At 35.0% G+C, this 20,214-nt stretch overlaps 1 protein-coding gene across 2 annotated transcripts in view; it reads right to left on the bottom strand.

Moving 5' to 3' along the window:
- The window catches only part of GLRA3 (glycine receptor alpha 3), a 193,199-nt gene that overhangs the window by 83,612 nt on the left and 89,373 nt on the right, over window positions 1-20,214 (bottom strand). For both annotated transcript variants that reach the window (XM_012454689.2, XM_012454690.2), the window contains exon 4: window positions 5,959-6,182. In XM_012454689.2, coding sequence (XP_012310112.1) covers window positions 5,959-6,182 — 224 coding nt within the window. The remainder of the gene's footprint in view (window positions 1-5,958; window positions 6,183-20,214) is intronic.

The raw sequence follows: 20,214 nt of genomic DNA, 5'->3' as shown, positions 1-20,214 counted from the left end.
TCTTTCACTTGGACAAAGAGAAGGCTTGCTTACAGCTTGCTATAAATGTAATGGGTTCCCAAAGTCAGTGGCAGGGAGATAATCATACATGGAGTGTCATATCAAAGAAATAAACTCTTGTTTTTCCTTTATAGGAAGTTAATAGACAATTTCAAATATTTTAAAAACCAAGCATGATATTACAGCAACTTAAGTATATGAATGTGAGTGGTAGACAAATAGCTAAAGAAAGGCTACCTCTCTGACAAGTGAGAATGGGGGGTAGGGATGGGCAGGGCAAAAATAACTGGTTTTCGTATGTTTTATAGAACTGCTTGAACCTTTAACTGACATTCATGAATTATATAAACATTTGTGGTTAAATTAATATTCAGTGTTTTCATGTTATAAATATGTAATTCTTGTTCATGATAGGGAAAACTTGATAGTTTGTTATAGCTCTTGTATAACTTTTTGTTATATGTAACATATATACATACATAAATATAAGTAATATTTATATTATAAATTTTATAAAATTTTCAATAGATTTAACAATGAGGTGCTAAAAACTGTCTGGAGCTCAGTTAGTAGCAGATGGCTCATTGAATAATGGTCTAAACTATAGGATGATAATATGGCTGCCTAGAGGTTCTTCAAATGCAGAATCTGTAGATCTTTTCCCTTAGGCAAGTTAGTTTCCCAGATATAGGTATATTTATATAGAACCTCTGGGCAGCCATATTATCTATAACCTATATCCATTTATAATCTATCTATATCTATATTTATATCTGTATCTATATCTATCATCTATATTCTTGTCTACTGATCAGTGGAAGAAGTTTAAGTCTGCCTTTCAGGATTTTAGGGCAAGCAAGGGGTCCTGTCATTTTCATTTTCTTGGTTTGATGCCTCATGACAGGCATCAGTTGCACCTGGAGCCCCTATGCCTGAAGCTCTTGAAAGAATCTCTCCAGCATTTTCTGTCCTCCTGCTTCTTGCTTAGGTCAAAAGATTAAAAGGGAGTCTCTAACCTGAGAGCATGGGAAGGAAATCAGGAATAGAGGGTCCACTTTTCCTACAAAGCTTAAATAAATGACACTCCTTTTAGATCCTGGCCCCCACTTTCTGAAGTCCCAGCTGCCTTACATTTCTAAAAATTTGAAAATAATAATTATTCTGTTTCTTTTGAATTCCCCTACATTGACTTAGGTTTCCACTATCTCTGTTTAAGTCACTTTTCACAAGTGCCTTCATTTTCAAGCTTCCTAAATATATTTCACTCGTCTGTTGCTGTTTTTTTTTCCCTATTACTTTCATCCTCCTGTGTGTTAATGACATTTTTATTCTTAATTCAGTTTATTTCCTTGTTTAGTGGGGTTTTGGAGGAAAAATGCATAAATGTGTAAGTTCAATTAGTCGCCTTTGCAAGGACCTGCTGCTTCTTTCTTTAAAAAAGCAGGAAAGCCAGATTTCTCATGAAACATCACAGATGCTCCATTTGTAAATTCGACAAGATTTTTTTCTTTTTCTAGCACAATTTTTGTTAACAAAGAAACTGAAGATTTGAAGCATTTGAAGATTTCAAAGTCCTGTGAGATTTCCAAAAACAACTCAGAAAAAAATGATTTTTTCTTTGATCGTGCCAGCCAGGATGTAGCAAACAAAAACTAGGAGCCGAGAGAACATCTGTTTCATTTGAATTCATACGGAAGGACAAAAGATGCATTTCTGAATTATTTCATACCTTTCCTCAAAATATTAGAAGAAATGCAAGCAATTCATAATGGATGATGTCATTTATAAGAGACATAATTCCAGTTTATTCCACTACTTTAAAAAAGAAAACATTTGAGCATTTCCAACGGACATAGTAGCAAGGTCTCGCTAATCGTATTTAAATTATTTAACTTTTCAATATAATAAACTTTAGTATTCTTTAATATAATGCATTTGAATTGGCACAACTAAGGTGTTAGTACAACTGTCATCTTGAAATCTTCTTAATAACGAGATCTATCCTATTTGACAAATGTTCAGGATAGACAGAGTTAAGTGCTTTCGGCTTTGGTGACATACTGTTAGCAAGAAGCTCCTCACACAAAAAGTAGTCTAGCTTTTATATTCTATTTTGTTCAATCATGAGGGAAAAACTAAAAGCTCAGTAGTGTGTCCTTTATGTTGACATTGTCCAACTCCAGTAAGACTTAAAATAAACAAATATTGATAATTATGTAAGATACGTTACATACAAACACACACAACTTCAATAAATAATCTAGACATTCTATCTTTGCAAAATGACTATTCCATGCTACCTGGTGATACATTTTTGCAACCTATGCAACCCCAAACCTGTCTAAGAAACAGTACTTCAAAATACAATTTAAAATAAAATGACACCTTTTACAAAAATAATTTTCAACTTAGCAGGAAGAAATGAAACATATTACTTATACCCTATCATGGGTCCCCTGATAACCATCATGTACCCACAGCACAGAAGAATCAAGAATCATGACCTCAGGTTAAGAGCCTTTATAACTTAAAATACATGAATTTAATTCGTAAGTGATACATAACTTTGTTCTGAAAAATTCAAACAATATAACAATACATATAGCAAAATGTAGAGTTCTCCTTTATTCCTGCCCAATTCCACTATTCTTATTCATTTCCAAATTGTTGGTGGTTCGTTTAAACTTGTATAGATTTACATATATGTATATTTTTACATACATAGTTATGTGTGTGTGTGTGTGTATATATATACACACACACACATATATATACACCTTAAATAAAAATGCACAAAACATTTTTCTTGAACTGACATATATCATGTAGGCTTACATTCAGGTATATCTCATGCAAATTATTTCATAATATGGGATTATCATTGTGTTCAGTTATGTTCTTATTAGTGAACATACATAGGCCCTTTTTTGTTGCTATTTCAGTGGGTTCTTTTGTAAAATTATCTATGTACACATGAATATGTATATAATTTAGAAGTGAAGGATAAATGAGTTTCATACTGTTATGTATCTTGACAAATCATCTTCCCAGTTAACATCAAGTCATGTGGCCACAGAAAGAGTATTAGACAACACAAAATCTCACTGGTCTTGTTAACTTCTCTCAATGTCTTCCTAAAAAATGTTTTCTCATTTGTTTCTTTCATTTTTCCTCTACATCTGTCTTATAATTTTTGCTTGAACAGTCAAATATAATTTAGAAAACTCAAAATGAGAAGGAAAGTCTATTGTATTCACTCATATTTTTGTTTACTGTGTCCTTTTTTCCTTCTTGATATTCCTACACTCCTTCTTTTATCATTTTCTTTTTTTTAGAAAGCTTCTTTGGCCATACTTTCCAGGAAGATTTACTTGTGATAAATCCTCTGTCTTCATTTATCCAAGAATGTCTTGATTTCCCCTTGATTCCTGAAGGATATCTTTCCTGGGTATAAGATTCTCAGATGAGAATTCCTTTCTTTCAGCACCTAAAAAACTATTTGTAGCTTCTTTCTGGCTTCCATGACTTCTAAAAACGTCTACTCTCATTCTAATTGTTTTTCCTTTATAGGACATCATTATTTTCTGGATGCCTTCAACATTTGTATTTAGTTTTCAGAACTTTATACATTATGTGTCTTCATGTGAATATCTTCGGATTTACCATGTTTCGGAACTCAACTTCTTGAATCTGTAGGCTCATGCATTTGCAAAGTTTATTAAAATTTCAGCCATTATTTTCTCTAGATTTTTGAGCTTCATACCCTTTCCCCCTCTATCTGAGACTCTGATGACATGAATTTTAGATCTTCTGTTTTAATCTCACAGATCCCTGAGGCCGTTTCCCAGGTCCCACCACCAATCTATTCATTCTCTCTTGCTCAAATTGAGTAATTTTTATTATTCTGTTTTATGGTTCACTGATTCTTTTTTCTATCTTCTCCATTTTTTGTTCCACCCATAAACTGAGTTTTCATTTAGATTATTGTATTTTTAGGTCTAAATTTTTGACTTGGTTTCACTGTATAGCTTCTATTTATTTGCTGAGGCTTTCTATTTTTCTCATTTGTTTCAAGCATATTTGTAATTGCTCACTGAAGCAAATTTATCATGGCTACTTTAAAGTCTTTCCCAGGTATCTAACATTGTTGTCTTCTCTTTTGAGACAGGGACTTGCTGTGTTTCCCAGGATGGAGTGCAGTGGTGTAATCTGGACTCACTGCAACCTCTGCCTCTTGGGCTCAAGCAATCCTCTCACCTCAGTCTTCCTAGTTGCTGGAAACACAGGTGCATGCCACTTCGCCCAGCTAAGTTTTGTATTTTTTTTTTTTTTTTTTTTTTTTTTGTAGAGACAGGGTTGTTGCCTGGGCTGGTCTCAAACTCCTGGGCTCAAGCGATCCACCTGCCTCAGCCTCCCAAAGTGCTGGGATTACAGGGTGTGAGCCACCACTCCTAGCCTCATCTTTGTGATTTTGATGTTGCCATCAGTTAATTGTCTTTTTCCAGAATTATTGAACTATGTATGGTTCTTGGAATGATTTCCGATTCTTTGTATGATAAATGTTTCTTGGTTGAAGCCCAGACATTTTAAATATTATTTTATTAGACTCTAGCTCTTATTTAAACTTATTTAAATCAGTTTTAACTGATTTTCTCTGACATCCCTTTGTCTTGGCATAGGAAGGTGCTATCTTGTTACTTCTAGGTGGCACCTGTTGCCTAACCACTCTCTATATTGACCTGTGATGGGAGAGGTTCCTACTGTTGCTAGATGTCCCAGCTCTAAACATGATGTCCACTGACACTATGGTGAAAGTGACCTTGTAACTGCTAGGTGATGTTGAAAGAATTGACTGTCTACTAGTACTTCTCTAAAACCACCCAGCAGGGAGGGTATGCCTTGTTTCTGCAGGGAAAGGGTGGAATTCCTGGCTCTCTACGTGATCAATAATAACAGATCCAAGTCCCAGATTCAGGAATTATATAAGTAATTCTTGGAAATCTACTTTTCAAGAAGTCGCCCAGGTGATTCTTAACATCAGCCAGGTTGTCAGGAATCTTAAAGGCAAAGTGAAAGGCAGCTGAATCATACATTGTGGTAATATTTTTATGTATATGTGTCTTCTTTAAATATTTATAGGTGAAGGAATGTTGAGGTTTGCTCACCTCAGATCCATTTTACATAGATTATTTTTCTGATATATAGGATTTTAAAAATATCCTTGAGTTTCTCTGGTCATTCTTTTGGATTTTTGCCCCAGCTGTTCAATTTTCATCCTTTCTAACATGCTGCAAAGTGGTGATTTTGTTGATAAACTTTGAACAAGGCAGGGAAGAAAAAAACAAATCACTGTATTGTGTGAAAATTGATGACAATCAGAACCCTTATCACAATCCCTGGAAAAGATCTTATTTATATTTTTGTTACTCATTATTGAGTTATCAGAAGACTATATAGCATTTTAAAAATAATATCAATATTAAATAATAATTAATGCCAAACTATACACACCAATAAAAAAAGTTTGGACAGTTGGAACTCTGGGCCTCACTTAACTTTGGGAGTTCATTAAATATGAAACAAATGTAGAGTCAGTAAATAGCTACTTACAAGATATACTTGATGATTTTTGTCACATCTGAAAAGGTTTTCTAAAATGAAGTGATTATTTTAAAATTTTCCATAATTCTTTTTATTTTTTTAATTTTTAATTTTTATAGTTTCTGAATTTGGGACTTGGGTCTGTTGTTATTGATCAGGCATATTTGGGAAATTGTATATTAGAGGAACTGAAGTGGAACAAGGATAGGACTTGCTCAAAAATTTGGTAATATTTATTAAAAGGTGCAGAATTTTCTTGCATAGACCTGGAATTCACTGTTCATTTATTCAAACAGATAAACAAAACATCGTGATATTTTATTTCACTGAAATCGGCAATTTAAGTCCATGACTCACCTTATTGAATAAAGGACATTTCCATTTTTGAAAATTCTGAGCAATTTGTTGTCTGTAGTGACTTCATGAAAGTTGGCACCCTTTTCGTTGGCAAAGAACAAATCAGGTTTCCAAATGGAATCCAGCATGGAGGGGTCGAGGTCTAAAGAGTCATCAGGATATTCACTGTATGCAAGGCGAGGATCATTCCATTTTTGACGAAGAAAGATATTCACTCTGTAATCCTATGATAAAAGAAAGAAAGAAAGAAAAATAAAAACCCTGCTTTAAAAAGTTTAGAATCCATAGTGTCAATGTGGTGCCAGTGCAGGTTCATCCTCTGTAGAATATGTATCCCTTCTGGGGATGGGGTGTATAGTTAATGGAGAAGGCTACACAAGTGTTGAGGCAGAGAGCAGATGGAAATCTCTATACCTTCCTCTCAATTTTTCTGTAAACCTAAAATTCTTCTAAAAACATAAAGTCTTATAAAAAAGAGTTTGGGATCTTATGTACTATCTTGGGTTTTTCTGAATTATAACAGGAACCAATGACATCTTTGGGTGCTTTCACCCTTCAGGATCCTCATTCATTACCCCTAAAAGAGTCACCCTTGTTCTGAGGTTTTGGCCATGTCTTCAGTGACCTATAGCCCTCCAAAGGAAAAACCTCAATTTATCGTGTTTACTTGCTGTTCCATTCAAATTTTACTTCCCTGCTTTGTCGCGATAAAATTCCGGAATGCTATTAGACACTTTGAGAAAGATATTTTCATCTTTGCACTTATTTTCTAGAATCATTTCTTTTAGTAGATATACAATTACATCCAGAATATATTTAGTGAACTTTTCTGAAAAGCTCTCTGTGTTACAAAAATGATCATATGTACTTCTTCAAAATGAAAGCACATTTTCTCATGTTTAACATAGCATGTAAGTTCTATGAAATAAGTAATTTGAGAAAAATAAAAGCTGATTTTAGAATAATGAAAGATAATAAAGGACAATTATAGCCAATAATACTTTAAGAAGATTTGGCTGTTGAGATTTCCCAATTAGATCCTTTGTAGTTAATTTTAAAAGGAGAGAAGTCAGTGTTTTCAACCAAATTCTTGCTCATAATTTTGGACTAATGTGTAGAATGACAGATGTTGACAGCTGAGTATATGTGTAGTGTTTGAATATACACAGTATATGAAAATAAGTACCACATATGTCTTTATAAATGACTTTTTTCTAGAGTTTTGAAATGAGCAAATAAATTAAATATAGACCTCACTGTACTCAACATTAAAGCCAACATTTGAAGATCACTTCATTTGCATGCAAAATAGCCAAGGCTGGAGATATTCACAGGAACTGAAAACCACTTTTCATCTATTTTTCTATTTCTTCAATACCAAATTATGAGACATCAGAATATAGTAACCAGGCAATCACAACGGATGCTTTAATAATATCAGAGCAGGTAGATTGCTTATCTTATTGGCAGGTCAAATTCAGGGTTTGTACTGAATGTTACAAATCTATATATCCCCTTGATCAATATTTGTGCCCTGAGTCTAGAATCTTCTAACTGCAACTAAGGTTACATGCTAGATAATATTTTTTCTGCTTGCTGGCTGCCCCACGTATCTTCCAAAGTGACAATGGAGCAGTGTTCACTTCAACTTTTTACCAGAAAACTCAGGATATTGTGGAAATCTCATCCATCACAAGAATCTGTAGAACTGGTAAATGAGGATATGTGAACAAACTTGTACCAGCCTAGAACGAGTCATTTTCTCTTAGCCTGTACTCCAGGGCACCAGGAGGCACAGCTCCATGGTGGGTGGCTCATTCTTGTTTCCTTCACCATTCTCCAGTGTACGCCCTCAATATCACCAAAGGAATCAGTAACTGACCAAATCAGTCTCTGTCTGCTTTATAGGCAGGAGAAGACTGAACAAGGTCAAGTTATAGTCATACCTGCCGGGAAAGACAATTGACTAGTAAAGAATCTACATTTGGGCTGGGCATGGTGGTCCAGGCCTGTAATCCCAGCACTTTGGGAGGCCGAGGCGGGTGGATCACTTGAGGTCAGGAGTTCAAGACCAGCCTGGTCAACATGGCAAAACCCCATCTTTACTAAAAATAAAAAAAATTAGCCAGGTGTGGTAGTAGGTGTCTGTAATCCCAGCTACTTGGGAGGCTGAGGCAGGAGAATTGCTTGAACCTGGGAGGCGGAGGTTGCAGTGAGCAGAGATCATGCCACTGTACTCCAGCCTGGGGTACAAGAGCGAGACTTCATCTCAAACAAACAAAAACATTACATTTGTACCAATTTATAAGATATGTAGTAATCCTGTTTGAAGCATTTTTTCCTGTAACATTTTTAGATTTATGTCTCTACAGCTGTTCACCACACTTAGGCTAAAATAAAAGTACTCTTTAAGTTGCAGTATATGTAATAAAATTTGATAGAATCTCTTTATCCTTATGTTGTTAGTACTAGTGATAAACTTTATAGATACATTTTCAGTTCTTCTGGGGACACTTTTTGCTCCAAACGTGAGCTAGAAAAGATGTTAGGTATCTTTCAGTTTCTAAGTAACACAAGAAAAAAGCAACAGATCATCTGTTACCAAGGCCAAATGTTACTACATACCCATTGTGATGCTCTTTTTGAAGTAATTCTGTCTCTTAATACATTTAGTGTAGGGAAGTAAGAAGTGAGGCTGCTGGATGGTAATAATGCTGTCATTCACTACAGCATGGGAAATATGATTTTGTGATCTATTGTACCGGATGGTAAGCACAGTTAGTAATAATGTATTGTATATTTCAAAATCGCTAAAAGAATAAAGTTTTGAGATTCTCACCCCTAAACTACATTTAGTTAGATGATGACTATGTTAATTAGCTTGATTAAATCTTTCTATTATTTGGTTCAGGGTCAGGGTTCAAAGCAAAACACTAAAATAACCATGTCCTGAAAATCTTAGAAACTAAAATTTCACTACTCCTCACAGTTTTCGTTTTGCTTTCACTGCAAATGAACGTTAAGATGGAAAGCTATTACATGACCAAATTCAGCATTTCAAAAATGTTATTTTAAGACTGATTCCTCATAGCCACAGTATCCTCTTATACCCAGAATCCAATTATATTAATTGTTTTTGAATTCTGGCCATCTGTGATAATGTGTAAAGAAAGGGGTAAGTAAACTGACAGTCAAAATAATACCACCCTAAGAGAAGTCCTTGTAACTAGACTTGAAGTAACTTGCCTATAACAAAATTCCCTGGAGTGAAGAAGAAAAGAGCCTTGTACAACAACACATTTTGTGTATGGCAAAAGGTTAAATTACTTCTCAACATGACACTACTCAAGAAGGCAACCTGCAGTAAATTAAAAGTTCAAATATGATTGGTAAAATTTTTTTGAAAAGAAAATGTAGCAGAATATTTTTGTGTCCTTGAGGAAAGGTAAATTATTTAAAAAGCACAATAGTGTTGATCATAAAATAAAAGTTAATAAATTCTATGATGTCAGAATTAAGAAATTCTGTTTCAAAGCTCATTTAAGGATAACGGACACATAAATTATATTGCAAGAAGGTATTTGCCACATAGACAATTGAGAGTTGATCAGTAACATACTTTAAAAGATTTCATACCAATAATTGAGGAAAACAGAAACCACTGAGGAGAAAAAGGCCAAAACAATCAAAACATTTTCCTACACAGGCATTGCAAATGTCCAATGAGTATCTGAAACAATTGTTCAACCACATTAGTAAATAAAGAAGTGCAAACTAAGATATTAATGAGATACCATTTTACATTTACTCCGCTGTTAAAAATAAGATTTTGATGATACCAGAATTTGGCAAGAATAGTACAGGACAAAATCATCCTTTATACGTTGCTGCTAAAAGTATAAAATATGGAAAAATTAACATTGTAACACAAATTTGATATATGCATACTCAGGATACAGATATTTTAGTTCGAAGTATAAAACTTAAAACCCCTTGTACTTTTGCAACAGAAGACATATACAAAAATATTTACAGCAACACTGTTAGCTACAATAAAAGACCAAGGCAAACCAAACCAAAACCTGGAAACAATTTAAATATCCATTGGCAGAAAAATGTGTAATCAAGTGTGCCTTGTCAATAAAATCAAATATCTAGTAGTGAAAATAAATTGCTGCTATTTCTAATGATGGGGATGAATCTTAGAAATGTAAAACAGTAAAAAGAAAAAAAGCAAGTGCTGAGGATATAACTAATATCACCAGTTTTGTAAAATTCAAAAGCAAGCAATCTCTGTCTCTCCCTCTCTGTCTTTATATATATATATGTTTGTGTGTATGTACGTATGTGTGCATGTGTATGTATGTATGTATGTGTATGTATGTATGTATATGTATGTGTGTGTATACATATATATATACACATATTCATCAATCTAGAATTATAACAGCAAATTTCATGATACTGATTACATAGGGAAATATGGGGAATGAGGTAGTAGTGGATCATACAGGTATCTTTTCTCTCTAAATGTAAGTAATGTTTTCGCTCTAAATCTAGGTAAAGGATTCAACAGTTTATGTTATTAAACTATACTTCATCACATATATGTTATGTATGTAATTATATATCAAATGGAATCTTGTGATCATAAGAATCCTTCTAGCTGAAGAGGAGGAAGAGAGTCAGTGTCAAAATGATGTGATGTGAAACTGACTGGGTCTCTGCTGGAGGAAAAGGGCCAAGAAAAAGCCAAAGAAACTGAGCACCCTCTAGAAGCTGTAAAAGTGAAGGAATGGATTCTCTCCAAAGCCTCCAGAAAGAATGCAGCCCTGTAGACACCTTGAATTTAGTCTAGCAAAACACACTGGACTTCTGACCTTGAAAAGTGTAAGATAGTACATTTGTGTTGTTTAAGCCACTTGCAGTATACATATTTTTAAAATTTTCTGCATGTTATGCTATTTTGACATCTTAAAAAACCCTTCTGGCTGAGGAGAGACTACCTCTCCCAGGACTAGTCAAATTTCAGAGATAGCAAAGGGCCCAGCCTGGAGCATGTCTTGAGTATACAAACTAACGACCTCAGAGCCTTCCTTCCTCTATAGCTAGTGCACCCGGAAGATCATGTTTCTGTGCCATAATCATCTTGGGGCTGGGTACCAGGCAACTAGAAATCATCTCTATAGCCCAAAGCCTAGCAAAATTATTCAAACCAGGCAACCATAAAGAAACCGTTCACCTTGCCCTGCCTGCCTTTGCAGAAGAAACCCCAATAATAGCTGTGGCTTAAACTTTCATGCTCCTACCTTGTGCCTCCTCACCACCTGGTGTCTTTCCCACACAGCCCTGCATGGCACACTGTGCCTTTTGTCTCTAGGACCTGTGAGTATAATAAACTGTGTTTTTCCTGAGCCTCCCTGACTCTTCTTGTGGCCACACGTGACTGACCATCTCATAGAAGAATAGAAACGCCACTAAATTTGTGGCAATTTGTGACAGTAGCAATAGGAAACCAGTATATCTTTTTGAACTGATTTGCATAGAATATTACTACCAGTTTTTGAAGACATCTCTAAAACAATAGATTTTTAAAAAAATTTTTTGCCAGTAATTGGAAAAGGTGGAACATTCAAGCAACTATTACTGGATTCATAGCCAGATGGAAAAAATAATCCAGAATTCTTTCTGTTTTAAAAAATCCTAATCAGATATCCCGGCAAATTTCAAAATGATCAGAAAATAACTCACCTTTGTCAAATAAACAAGAACAAAGTTCAAACTCCCTACCAATGTCTTACTGGTTTAGCTGTATCAGCTCTTATAGTTCTGAAGTACTGCACAACATAGGTTCCCAGGCGTCAGGAAACATAGAATACGGACACCCAAGGGTGGAATAATTGCTTCTAATGTCATCTCTGTAACATCCCTCATGTTGCATATACCATCTGCTCTATGAACCCCACCACAGGGATGGTGGTCACATGGCGCCGCTGATTCTGAAATAATGGCCCATTGGGAAAGTGCCTTTCAATTCTCAGTTCCTAAAGCAACAGGGAAGAAAGTCATTTTATAAGAACTCTTGAGAGGCTTAAAAGGTTATCTCAAATCTCCCTCTGACTTCTCCATCATCATGTGTACAATTATTCTCTTAGAAAAGGGAAGAATTTTTTTTAAAATTCCAAAACTTTTTAAAAAAAGCAATCTAATTGTGTACGAATTCTGGAAAGATACAATTAAGAGGGATGGATTATAACATAAAATGCGCCAGATCAATGAAATAACACTATTCATATCTCAATCTGATATAAAGAGTGTTATTTCATTGATTCAGCACAATCTAATATTTAACTTGTATAAATATGAGTGAAAATTAAAATACCAGCAAAAACAATACAAAGTGGTATTCCATTTAGAATACTGCCCAGTCCGTACCCTCTAATGTAATAATTTCTGGAGAGGTAAACTTAGTTCATGGGAACATTCTTCCAGAAGCTGAAAGAATTGATTTCAACTAACATAGTTCATTCAGTTTGTGGGTACCTGGCTTTAGGTATAAACACCCACAAAGGGCCAGTATTCCCAGTAGCTGCTTGCTGTCAATGAAAACTAGTCATTTTTGTTGCTCTTGGGTTGCAAGGTAACAAGTTATTCTCCCCCTAAGTTGCTGGACACCAGTGCTCCACAAGACCCCATTCAGCCACCAGTCCCTTCTGTCTTTGATGCTTGCTTAACATTTCTTTATTATTATTATTATTATACTTTAAGATCTGAAGTACATGTGCAGAACGTGCAGATTTGTTACATAGGTATATATGTGCCATGGTGGTTTGCTGCGCCCATCACCCCGTCATCTACATTAGGTATTTCTCCTAATGCTATACCTCCCCAACCCCCCACCCCTGCTATCCCTCCCCTAACTCCCAACACCGATAGGCCCCTGTGTATGATGATCCCTTCCCTGTGTCCATGTGTTCTCATTGTGACATTTCTACTCAATTCTCCTTTGACTGCCAATTGTATACCTAATTTTCAGCCTTTTAAAAACTGGGCTAGACAACCGGATGGACTGCTCTCTGTCCTTCATAGCAAGTTGCATCAACAAGGCTGTGGGTGGGAGAAAAAAATGGCAGAAGTTTCTGCATCATTTTTCTGCCCACTTCTCAGCTCCAAAACTCCAATTCACTCCATTTTGTGTTATACCAACTATGAAGGGGAAACTTATATATTTCTCCTGGTTTAGACAATGTAGATGTGGAAGTCCACTAGATCCAACAGAATATTCATTCTTCATTGACTTTACTGCTGCTTGATGTCAATTACACAATTTGCATGCCAAAATAAACAATCATTTACACATAAGACATTATTTTGTATTTTATTTATTTATTTTTGAGATGGAGTATTGCTCTGTTGCCGAGGCTGGAATGCAGTGGCGCCAGCTCGGCTCACTAACCTCCGCCTCCCTGGTTCAAATGATTCTCCTGCCTCAGCCTCTCAAGTAGCTGGGATTACAGGTGCACACCACCACGCCTGGCTAATTTTTGCATTTTCAAAGTAGAGATGGGATTTCGCCATGTTGGCCAGGTGATCTGCCCCGGCCTCCCAAAGTGCTGGGATTACAGGAATGAGCCACCATGCCTGGCCTCATTTTGTATATCTAATATGTGGGCATCTGATTATTATTATTTTTGGACTTCCACTAAACAATTGTTCTACTACTGAAACATATGACTTGGGTCCTAAAACAATGAAAGTCTCTGGGAAAATGAACTATAATTTTGTCTTTGTGATAATCTATTGTCAATCAACACTACAAATGCTCTTCAAATCAGAATTCTAAGAATTTCTTCCCAGTCATGGGAAGAAAGTTTTTGAGAAAAGTTGAGAGATTCTTCATAATTTTAAGGTGGATAATAATGTCATAGAATAATAATTTTTGAAGATATTACAACTGGTGTGTTTCCTTGAATGTCTGATGTAAACTCTATTATATTTTATTATATGTGTGTTTTAAAAATTTTAGTCAAATACATATAACATTTATCAGTGACATTTTGTACATTAAGAGCATTATACAGCCATCACCACCACTACCTATTTTCACATCATTGTTGTCACCCCAAAAGGAAACCCCTTACCCATTTAGTGGCCTTCTTTCCTCCTCCTGTAGTCACTGGCAACCATTCATCTGCTTTCTGTCTCCAAAGATCTGCCTACTCTGGATATTTCAAATAAAGAGAATCACACTATATGTGACTTTCTGTGTCTGGCTTCTTTCACTTAGCATAAGTTTTTACAAGGTTTTACAGTGTATTTAAGAACACAGAGGTCATTTGTTTATGGAAACATGAAGGGTCTTATTGAGAGAATTATATATACAAGGTGATACAGTTTCAGAGATGTATTTTTGGAAGTGAGTGCTTTATACGTAATGATGTATATGTATATGTACATAGATAAACCATCATCTGTGTATATATGCATTATACATAAACCCATGGGAATCCACAATCATTATAAAAGATGAAAACAATGGTTACTATTAATCAAACGACGCTAACATTCAGGCATAAAACTAGATGCTTCAAAAATAATCTGGAATTGAAAAAATAATGAGTAAAATTGGCCCTGTATGTGAAGTTTCAGGATCATACTGCAGCTTGTAAGAGCCTAACAGCTTCATCTTGCATACAAGTACTTTTCATGATAGCGGTATCTGACACTGTCAGGGTTTATCTATTTACTTCTCACTAATCAGAGATTTTTTTTTTGTATCATGTGTAACTTGGGACTAATGTTACCAAACTAACAAAGAAAAAAAGATTTATTTGGGGCCTGTGAAAGATCAAATTTTTTACCAAAGTAAACAAGTTATGTGAATCAAGTTTGTTTACCTCAAGTGTTTCCAGTTTAAAGATATGTATATTTTTAGTTATATAAATACATATTTAAAAATTTCATCTATTTTAAAGCTCACTCTTCCCTTCACAATTTTAATGAGTTATTAACATTTAGTAGCTTGGCGTTTGATAAAAGATATGGTTTAGCAAATAAGAACAAAAGAATAGATATTATTGGCAGAAAACTTTGTTGTATTTGACATTTGTCCTCAGTTAGAAAACAGAACATGTAAATAAAAGTATTCCAATAGTTATTTTCCAGTTGTTCTGAATGCTAATACTTTTTACTTGTGAGACAGTCTTGCTCTGTCTCCCAGGCTGGAGTGCAGTAGTGCAATCTCGACTCACTAAGACCTCTGCCCCCTTGATTCAAGTAATTTTCATACCTCAGATCTGAATAGCTGGGATTACATGCTCCCACCACCACGTCTGGCTAATTTTTGTATTTTAGTAGAGACAGGGTTTCTCCATGTTGGCCAGGCTGGTCTCAAACTCCTGACCTCATCTGATCCGCCCACCTTGCCCTCCCAAAGTGCTGGGATTACAGGCATGAGCCACTGTGCCCAGCCAACACTCATGTTTGTTATCACACTTTTACATTTAACTGATATTTAAATTTTCAGAAATTTAAACCACTTATTGTCTTTTAGGAATTTTTAATTCATGACGGCTTGTATGGCATATCACTATGAAATGTGATAGGTTAAAGAGAAAATGTTCCACTTTGGAAGAACTTTTAATTAAATGTTATATGTCAAAGAAAAAAATTAAATTGCATTTTTTTCCTTCTGAGCAATCTAGATGTTTCTTAACCAGTTTTTTTTTTTCTTTTTCTTTTCTTTTTTTTTTTTTTGAGACGGAGTCTTGCTCTTTTGCCAGGCTGGAGTGCAGAGGCACTATCTTGGCTCACTGCAACCTCCATCTCCCAGATTCAAGTGATTCTCCTGCCTCAGCCTCCTGAGTAGCTGGGACTACAGGCGCGTGCCACCACATCTAGCTACTTTTTTGTATTTTAATAGAGACGAGGTTTCACCATGGACAGGATGGTCTCTATCTCCTGACCTCATGATCCGCCTGCCTCGGCCTCCCAAAGTACTGGGATTACAGGCGTGAGCCACCACGCCTGGCATCTGAACTAGTTTTGTATTGATTTGGAGATTGGCCAAGAAGATCTGTGGAGGCTAAGTATACTGTAAAGCTGGAGTGGAATTAACTTCTTTTAGAAACTACCATTGAATATTGCTGCCTCATTTAGGATAGCTCTTGACAGTAACATATGAAGTGTTTGCTTCTTCTGCAACAAATAAAATTTTAAAATCTATTTTTCACTCTTACCTATATAGTACATATACAACCTATTAAAATCAGAATTAAAAGAATAATGTAATCAATCATTAAATATTTTCTTCTTGGGTAGAGAACACCACTCATTTTAATATTTCTATACTTACAGGTATTTGGGATTATGCATACATATTTAAAAATATTTGAATATAGGGTATCATAGGCAAAAAAGTTTCAAAATTTTGGTGTGTTTTTGCATTGCATACAAATATTTGGCAAACTGTGAATATTACCTTCTATTTGAGTATGTAAGTTTGAGGAAATTTATATTTTATTGAATGTAAATCCTAGAGTAGGTTTAGCATAATGTTGCAGCTAAAACTTTTAGAAATACTTAAGTATGGTTATTTCATTTCCACATTATGGGTTTTGACCTGTTCTGTATCTATTGATATTTCTTTTCTTATAAAATTAGCTTGCTATTTATGCTTGAATGCTTTTATGACAAAAAAAAGTATTCGAAGTGATGAGAACACATGGAGTAAATTAAGCATCTTTACCAATGCTGCATTGTAGGACAAGAACAACAACTGAGATCTTACTGATCTTCATTAGGACCATTTGCTATGTAAATAACTCAGCATGACACATAATATGCTGCTAACTACAAGTGAGATCATCTCATAGGCAAGGTCTCTTTATGGTGGCAGATTATTTTCTCTCAGGGACTATGCCCATATACCAGCTGAATGCCACTGAGCAACTTTTGTTCACACCATGTGGAAAAGGCTCAGCAAAGCCCTGCCCAGATCTCTGGCTTACAATTTCATGGCATATAATAAAATGTGTTTTGTTTGTTTGTTTGTTTTATAAACCACAAAGTTTTGGGATAGTTTGCTATGCAGCAACAATTGGAATTGAACTAGGTAACTGGAATAGAACTAGGTAACTGGAAGTGGGTGCTGCTCTAAGAAGAAAACTTAAAACATGTTCCCTTGACTCTTGGACCAGGTAGCAAGAAGAAGCTTGCAAGGATTTGAAGAAATTGTTGTGATGGCTAAAGGAATGAGAAGGAAATTCTTTTTAGAGGATAGGAAAGAAAATCTACCCCTACATTGTGGTACAGAAAGCTTGGCAACCCATTTCAGTAAAGTAGAAAATAGAAAATGCAACTAATGAAGTGTTTCATTTGGCTAAGAATATTTTCATATAAATTCTTGAAATTTCACTTCACTTTTTTATGAACTCTAGGTAAAGATCTTCTCAAGAAAGTGGCTACAGTCCCGTGTATATACTTGAAAAATGTTAAAAATATGCCTCATAAATATTCTCAATTGGATTAAAGGGTCTTTAAGAATCATAAGAGATTTATCTCAAAGAATCTTGATTCCCAGCCCAAGGTAGAGAATCATAGGAAGCCCACAAACATATTAAGAGAATTGGACTAGTAGAAGCACCATTGGCTTCATTTGAAATGGGCTGGGACAGTTCAAAATGCAAAGAGCTTGCAAGGTTCCCACATTTCTATGAGCAGGAAGTGGTATGAAAAGGCTTACTTAGTAGCAAATATGGCTCATTTTTACAGCAAAGGAAAGATGACCCAGAAGGCAGAAACAAGAACGCAAATGGTGAAGTCAAGACGTACATTTTTTGGGAGCAGGACTGGGCCTTAATTACATAACTGGAAGGCTATACTTTTCCAGGCTTCAGAATTCCCATGAACCAGTGATTACAATGTACTTCCCATCACCCCTTTCCTTTTGAATGTTATCTCTATTGCAGTTTTCCTATTCTGTATCACCTCTCTAGTTTGACTTTGTGTGGGATAGAAAGCTTATTCTTAAATTTACAAGTCTTTTGATCAAGAAGAATCATAATCAAGATCCACCCTTTGGGAACCTTGTTTGCACTTGCATCTAATTTAGTTGACACAATTCTAGAATTCAAAACAATGCTATAGTGGGACAAAAAAGTTGGGGTCTTTAGGAAAGGGTGTTTATGTTTTACATATTGGAAGAATGTAAATAATGTCACTAGAAGAATGACTGTGTCAGATTAAAGAAGTGCTAGGGGTTGTAAGAATCCTCACAGATTTTACCCTGTCTCTTAAAACACTCTGAGACACAGCTGGCTGCCATGTCAGAAGTTAGAAACCCCTGAGAAGCTACACTGGAGTAGCCACATGTAAGAACTCTGGTCAACAGTCCCAACTGGGTCCAGATTTCCAGGCTTCCTCACCAAGGCACTAGGCATATGAATGAAATCATTTTGAACACTTAAGACAAGCTGATCCTCTAGCTGAAACCAGAGAGTTTATATCAATGACAAGAGGAGCAGAAAATTTACCCAGCAAATCCCCGCCCAAATACCTGATCCACATCCATGTGGATAAACCAATAAAATTGGTGTTGTTTTAAGCCATTTTATTGTGAATGTTGTTGCTTTAATTTGTTTGAAGATTCAGATAGAGCTTACATATACAGTTGTACCAAATGCATAGAGATGTGTAACCACTATCATAGGCAGGTTACAGAACAGAGTTCTCACCCACAAAAATTCCCTGTGTTGCCCTATTGTATTGAAACCATCTCTACACCTGTTCCCTTAAAGCCAGTGGTGTCTTCTTCATCCTTATTTCTTTGCCTTTTCTAGAATGTTATATAAAGGGAATCATACAATATTTAACTTTTTGAGTCTGGCTCCTTCTTAAGTTACTATGTGTATCAGTTGATTCTTAATTGCTGAGTTGCATTCCATTGTATGAGCATACCACAGGGCTTATTCATCCATTGATGGACTTTTGATGTTTTCTCATTTGTGATTATGAATAATATTGATATACACATTTGTCTACAGAATTTTAGGTAAGCATATGTGTTTGTTTCTTGTAAGTAAATATCTAGGAGTGAGATTACTAGGTCATATGAAGTGCATGTTTACATTTAGGAAAAAAGTGCTAACCTGTTTTCTAGAGTGGCTGCAGTATTCATACTTCCACCAAAAATATAGGAGAGTTACAGTTTCTTTGCACTCTTACCAGTAGTTAGTAATCTCAGACTTGTTTACAAAATTAATTTCATATTTTCTAATATATGTGTAGTTCTAACTCATTGTGGTTTTACATTTTGCTAATGGCTAATGATGTCAAGCAACATTTTCTGCCTATTTGCACTATCTTTTTAGTGAAGTGTAACAAACATTTAAATTGCTCATTAAAAGTATTGTGTTTATTTTACCATTAAGTTTTAGAGTTCTTTATAAATATTCTGGATAAATATCTTTTGCCAGATATGATATTGGCAAACCTGTTTATTTGTAGCATGTAGCTTGTTTTTTCCTTCTATTGACAGAATCTTTCACAGGAAAAAAAAGGTGTTTAATTATGATAAAGCTCACTTTATCCATTAGTTATATTTTTAAAATTGTGCTTTTGATGTTATATCTAAGAGCTCTTTACCTAACTCAAGATCGCAAATTTTTTTTTTTTATGTTTTTGTTTTCTTCTAACAATATTATAATTTTAAATTTCGTATTTAGGTTTGTGGTCCACCATGAGTTAATTCGTGTATGAGGTATGAGTATGTGTTGCAGTTCATTTCTTTGTTCTGTAGAGTTCACAAATTATTCCTACACTATTTGTTGAAAAGATTAGAATGGAATTTTCTTATGGTGCAGAACCTAGAGAATAGATTTAAAACTGTATGAGGCAAGAGATTATTTGTTCACTCCTGAGTTTTGCTCATCTTTGAAGATATATATTCTTTCTTTACTCAGACACACACACACACACACACACACACACACAACATATATATATATTTTGCATAAAATGATATATATATATATATATATATAATGTTCTTTCTTTTACTCAGACACACAAAATAATTGACATTAGCTAGAAATTCCCTAGCATGGTTTTTGTGAGAGTAATGACTTAAAAAACAAAAAAAGCCAAGTATGACAAAACAGAATATATCACAACAATTTTGTTGTTAAAAGAAAGAAATTTAAAAAATAGTAGTTAAAAATTTTAAGAAATGTTCTTTGTTAGAAAGCTGGCAAGCTG

The sequence above is a fragment of the Aotus nancymaae genome, unplaced genomic scaffold, assembly GCF_030222135.1.
Source record: "Aotus nancymaae isolate 86718 unplaced genomic scaffold, 86718_ANA_hifiasm-v0.15.2.pri h1tg000115l, whole genome shotgun sequence".
Taxonomy (NCBI): Eukaryota; Metazoa; Chordata; class Mammalia; order Primates; family Aotidae; genus Aotus; species Aotus nancymaae.
This window is presented reverse-complemented; position numbering and strand designations above follow the sequence as displayed.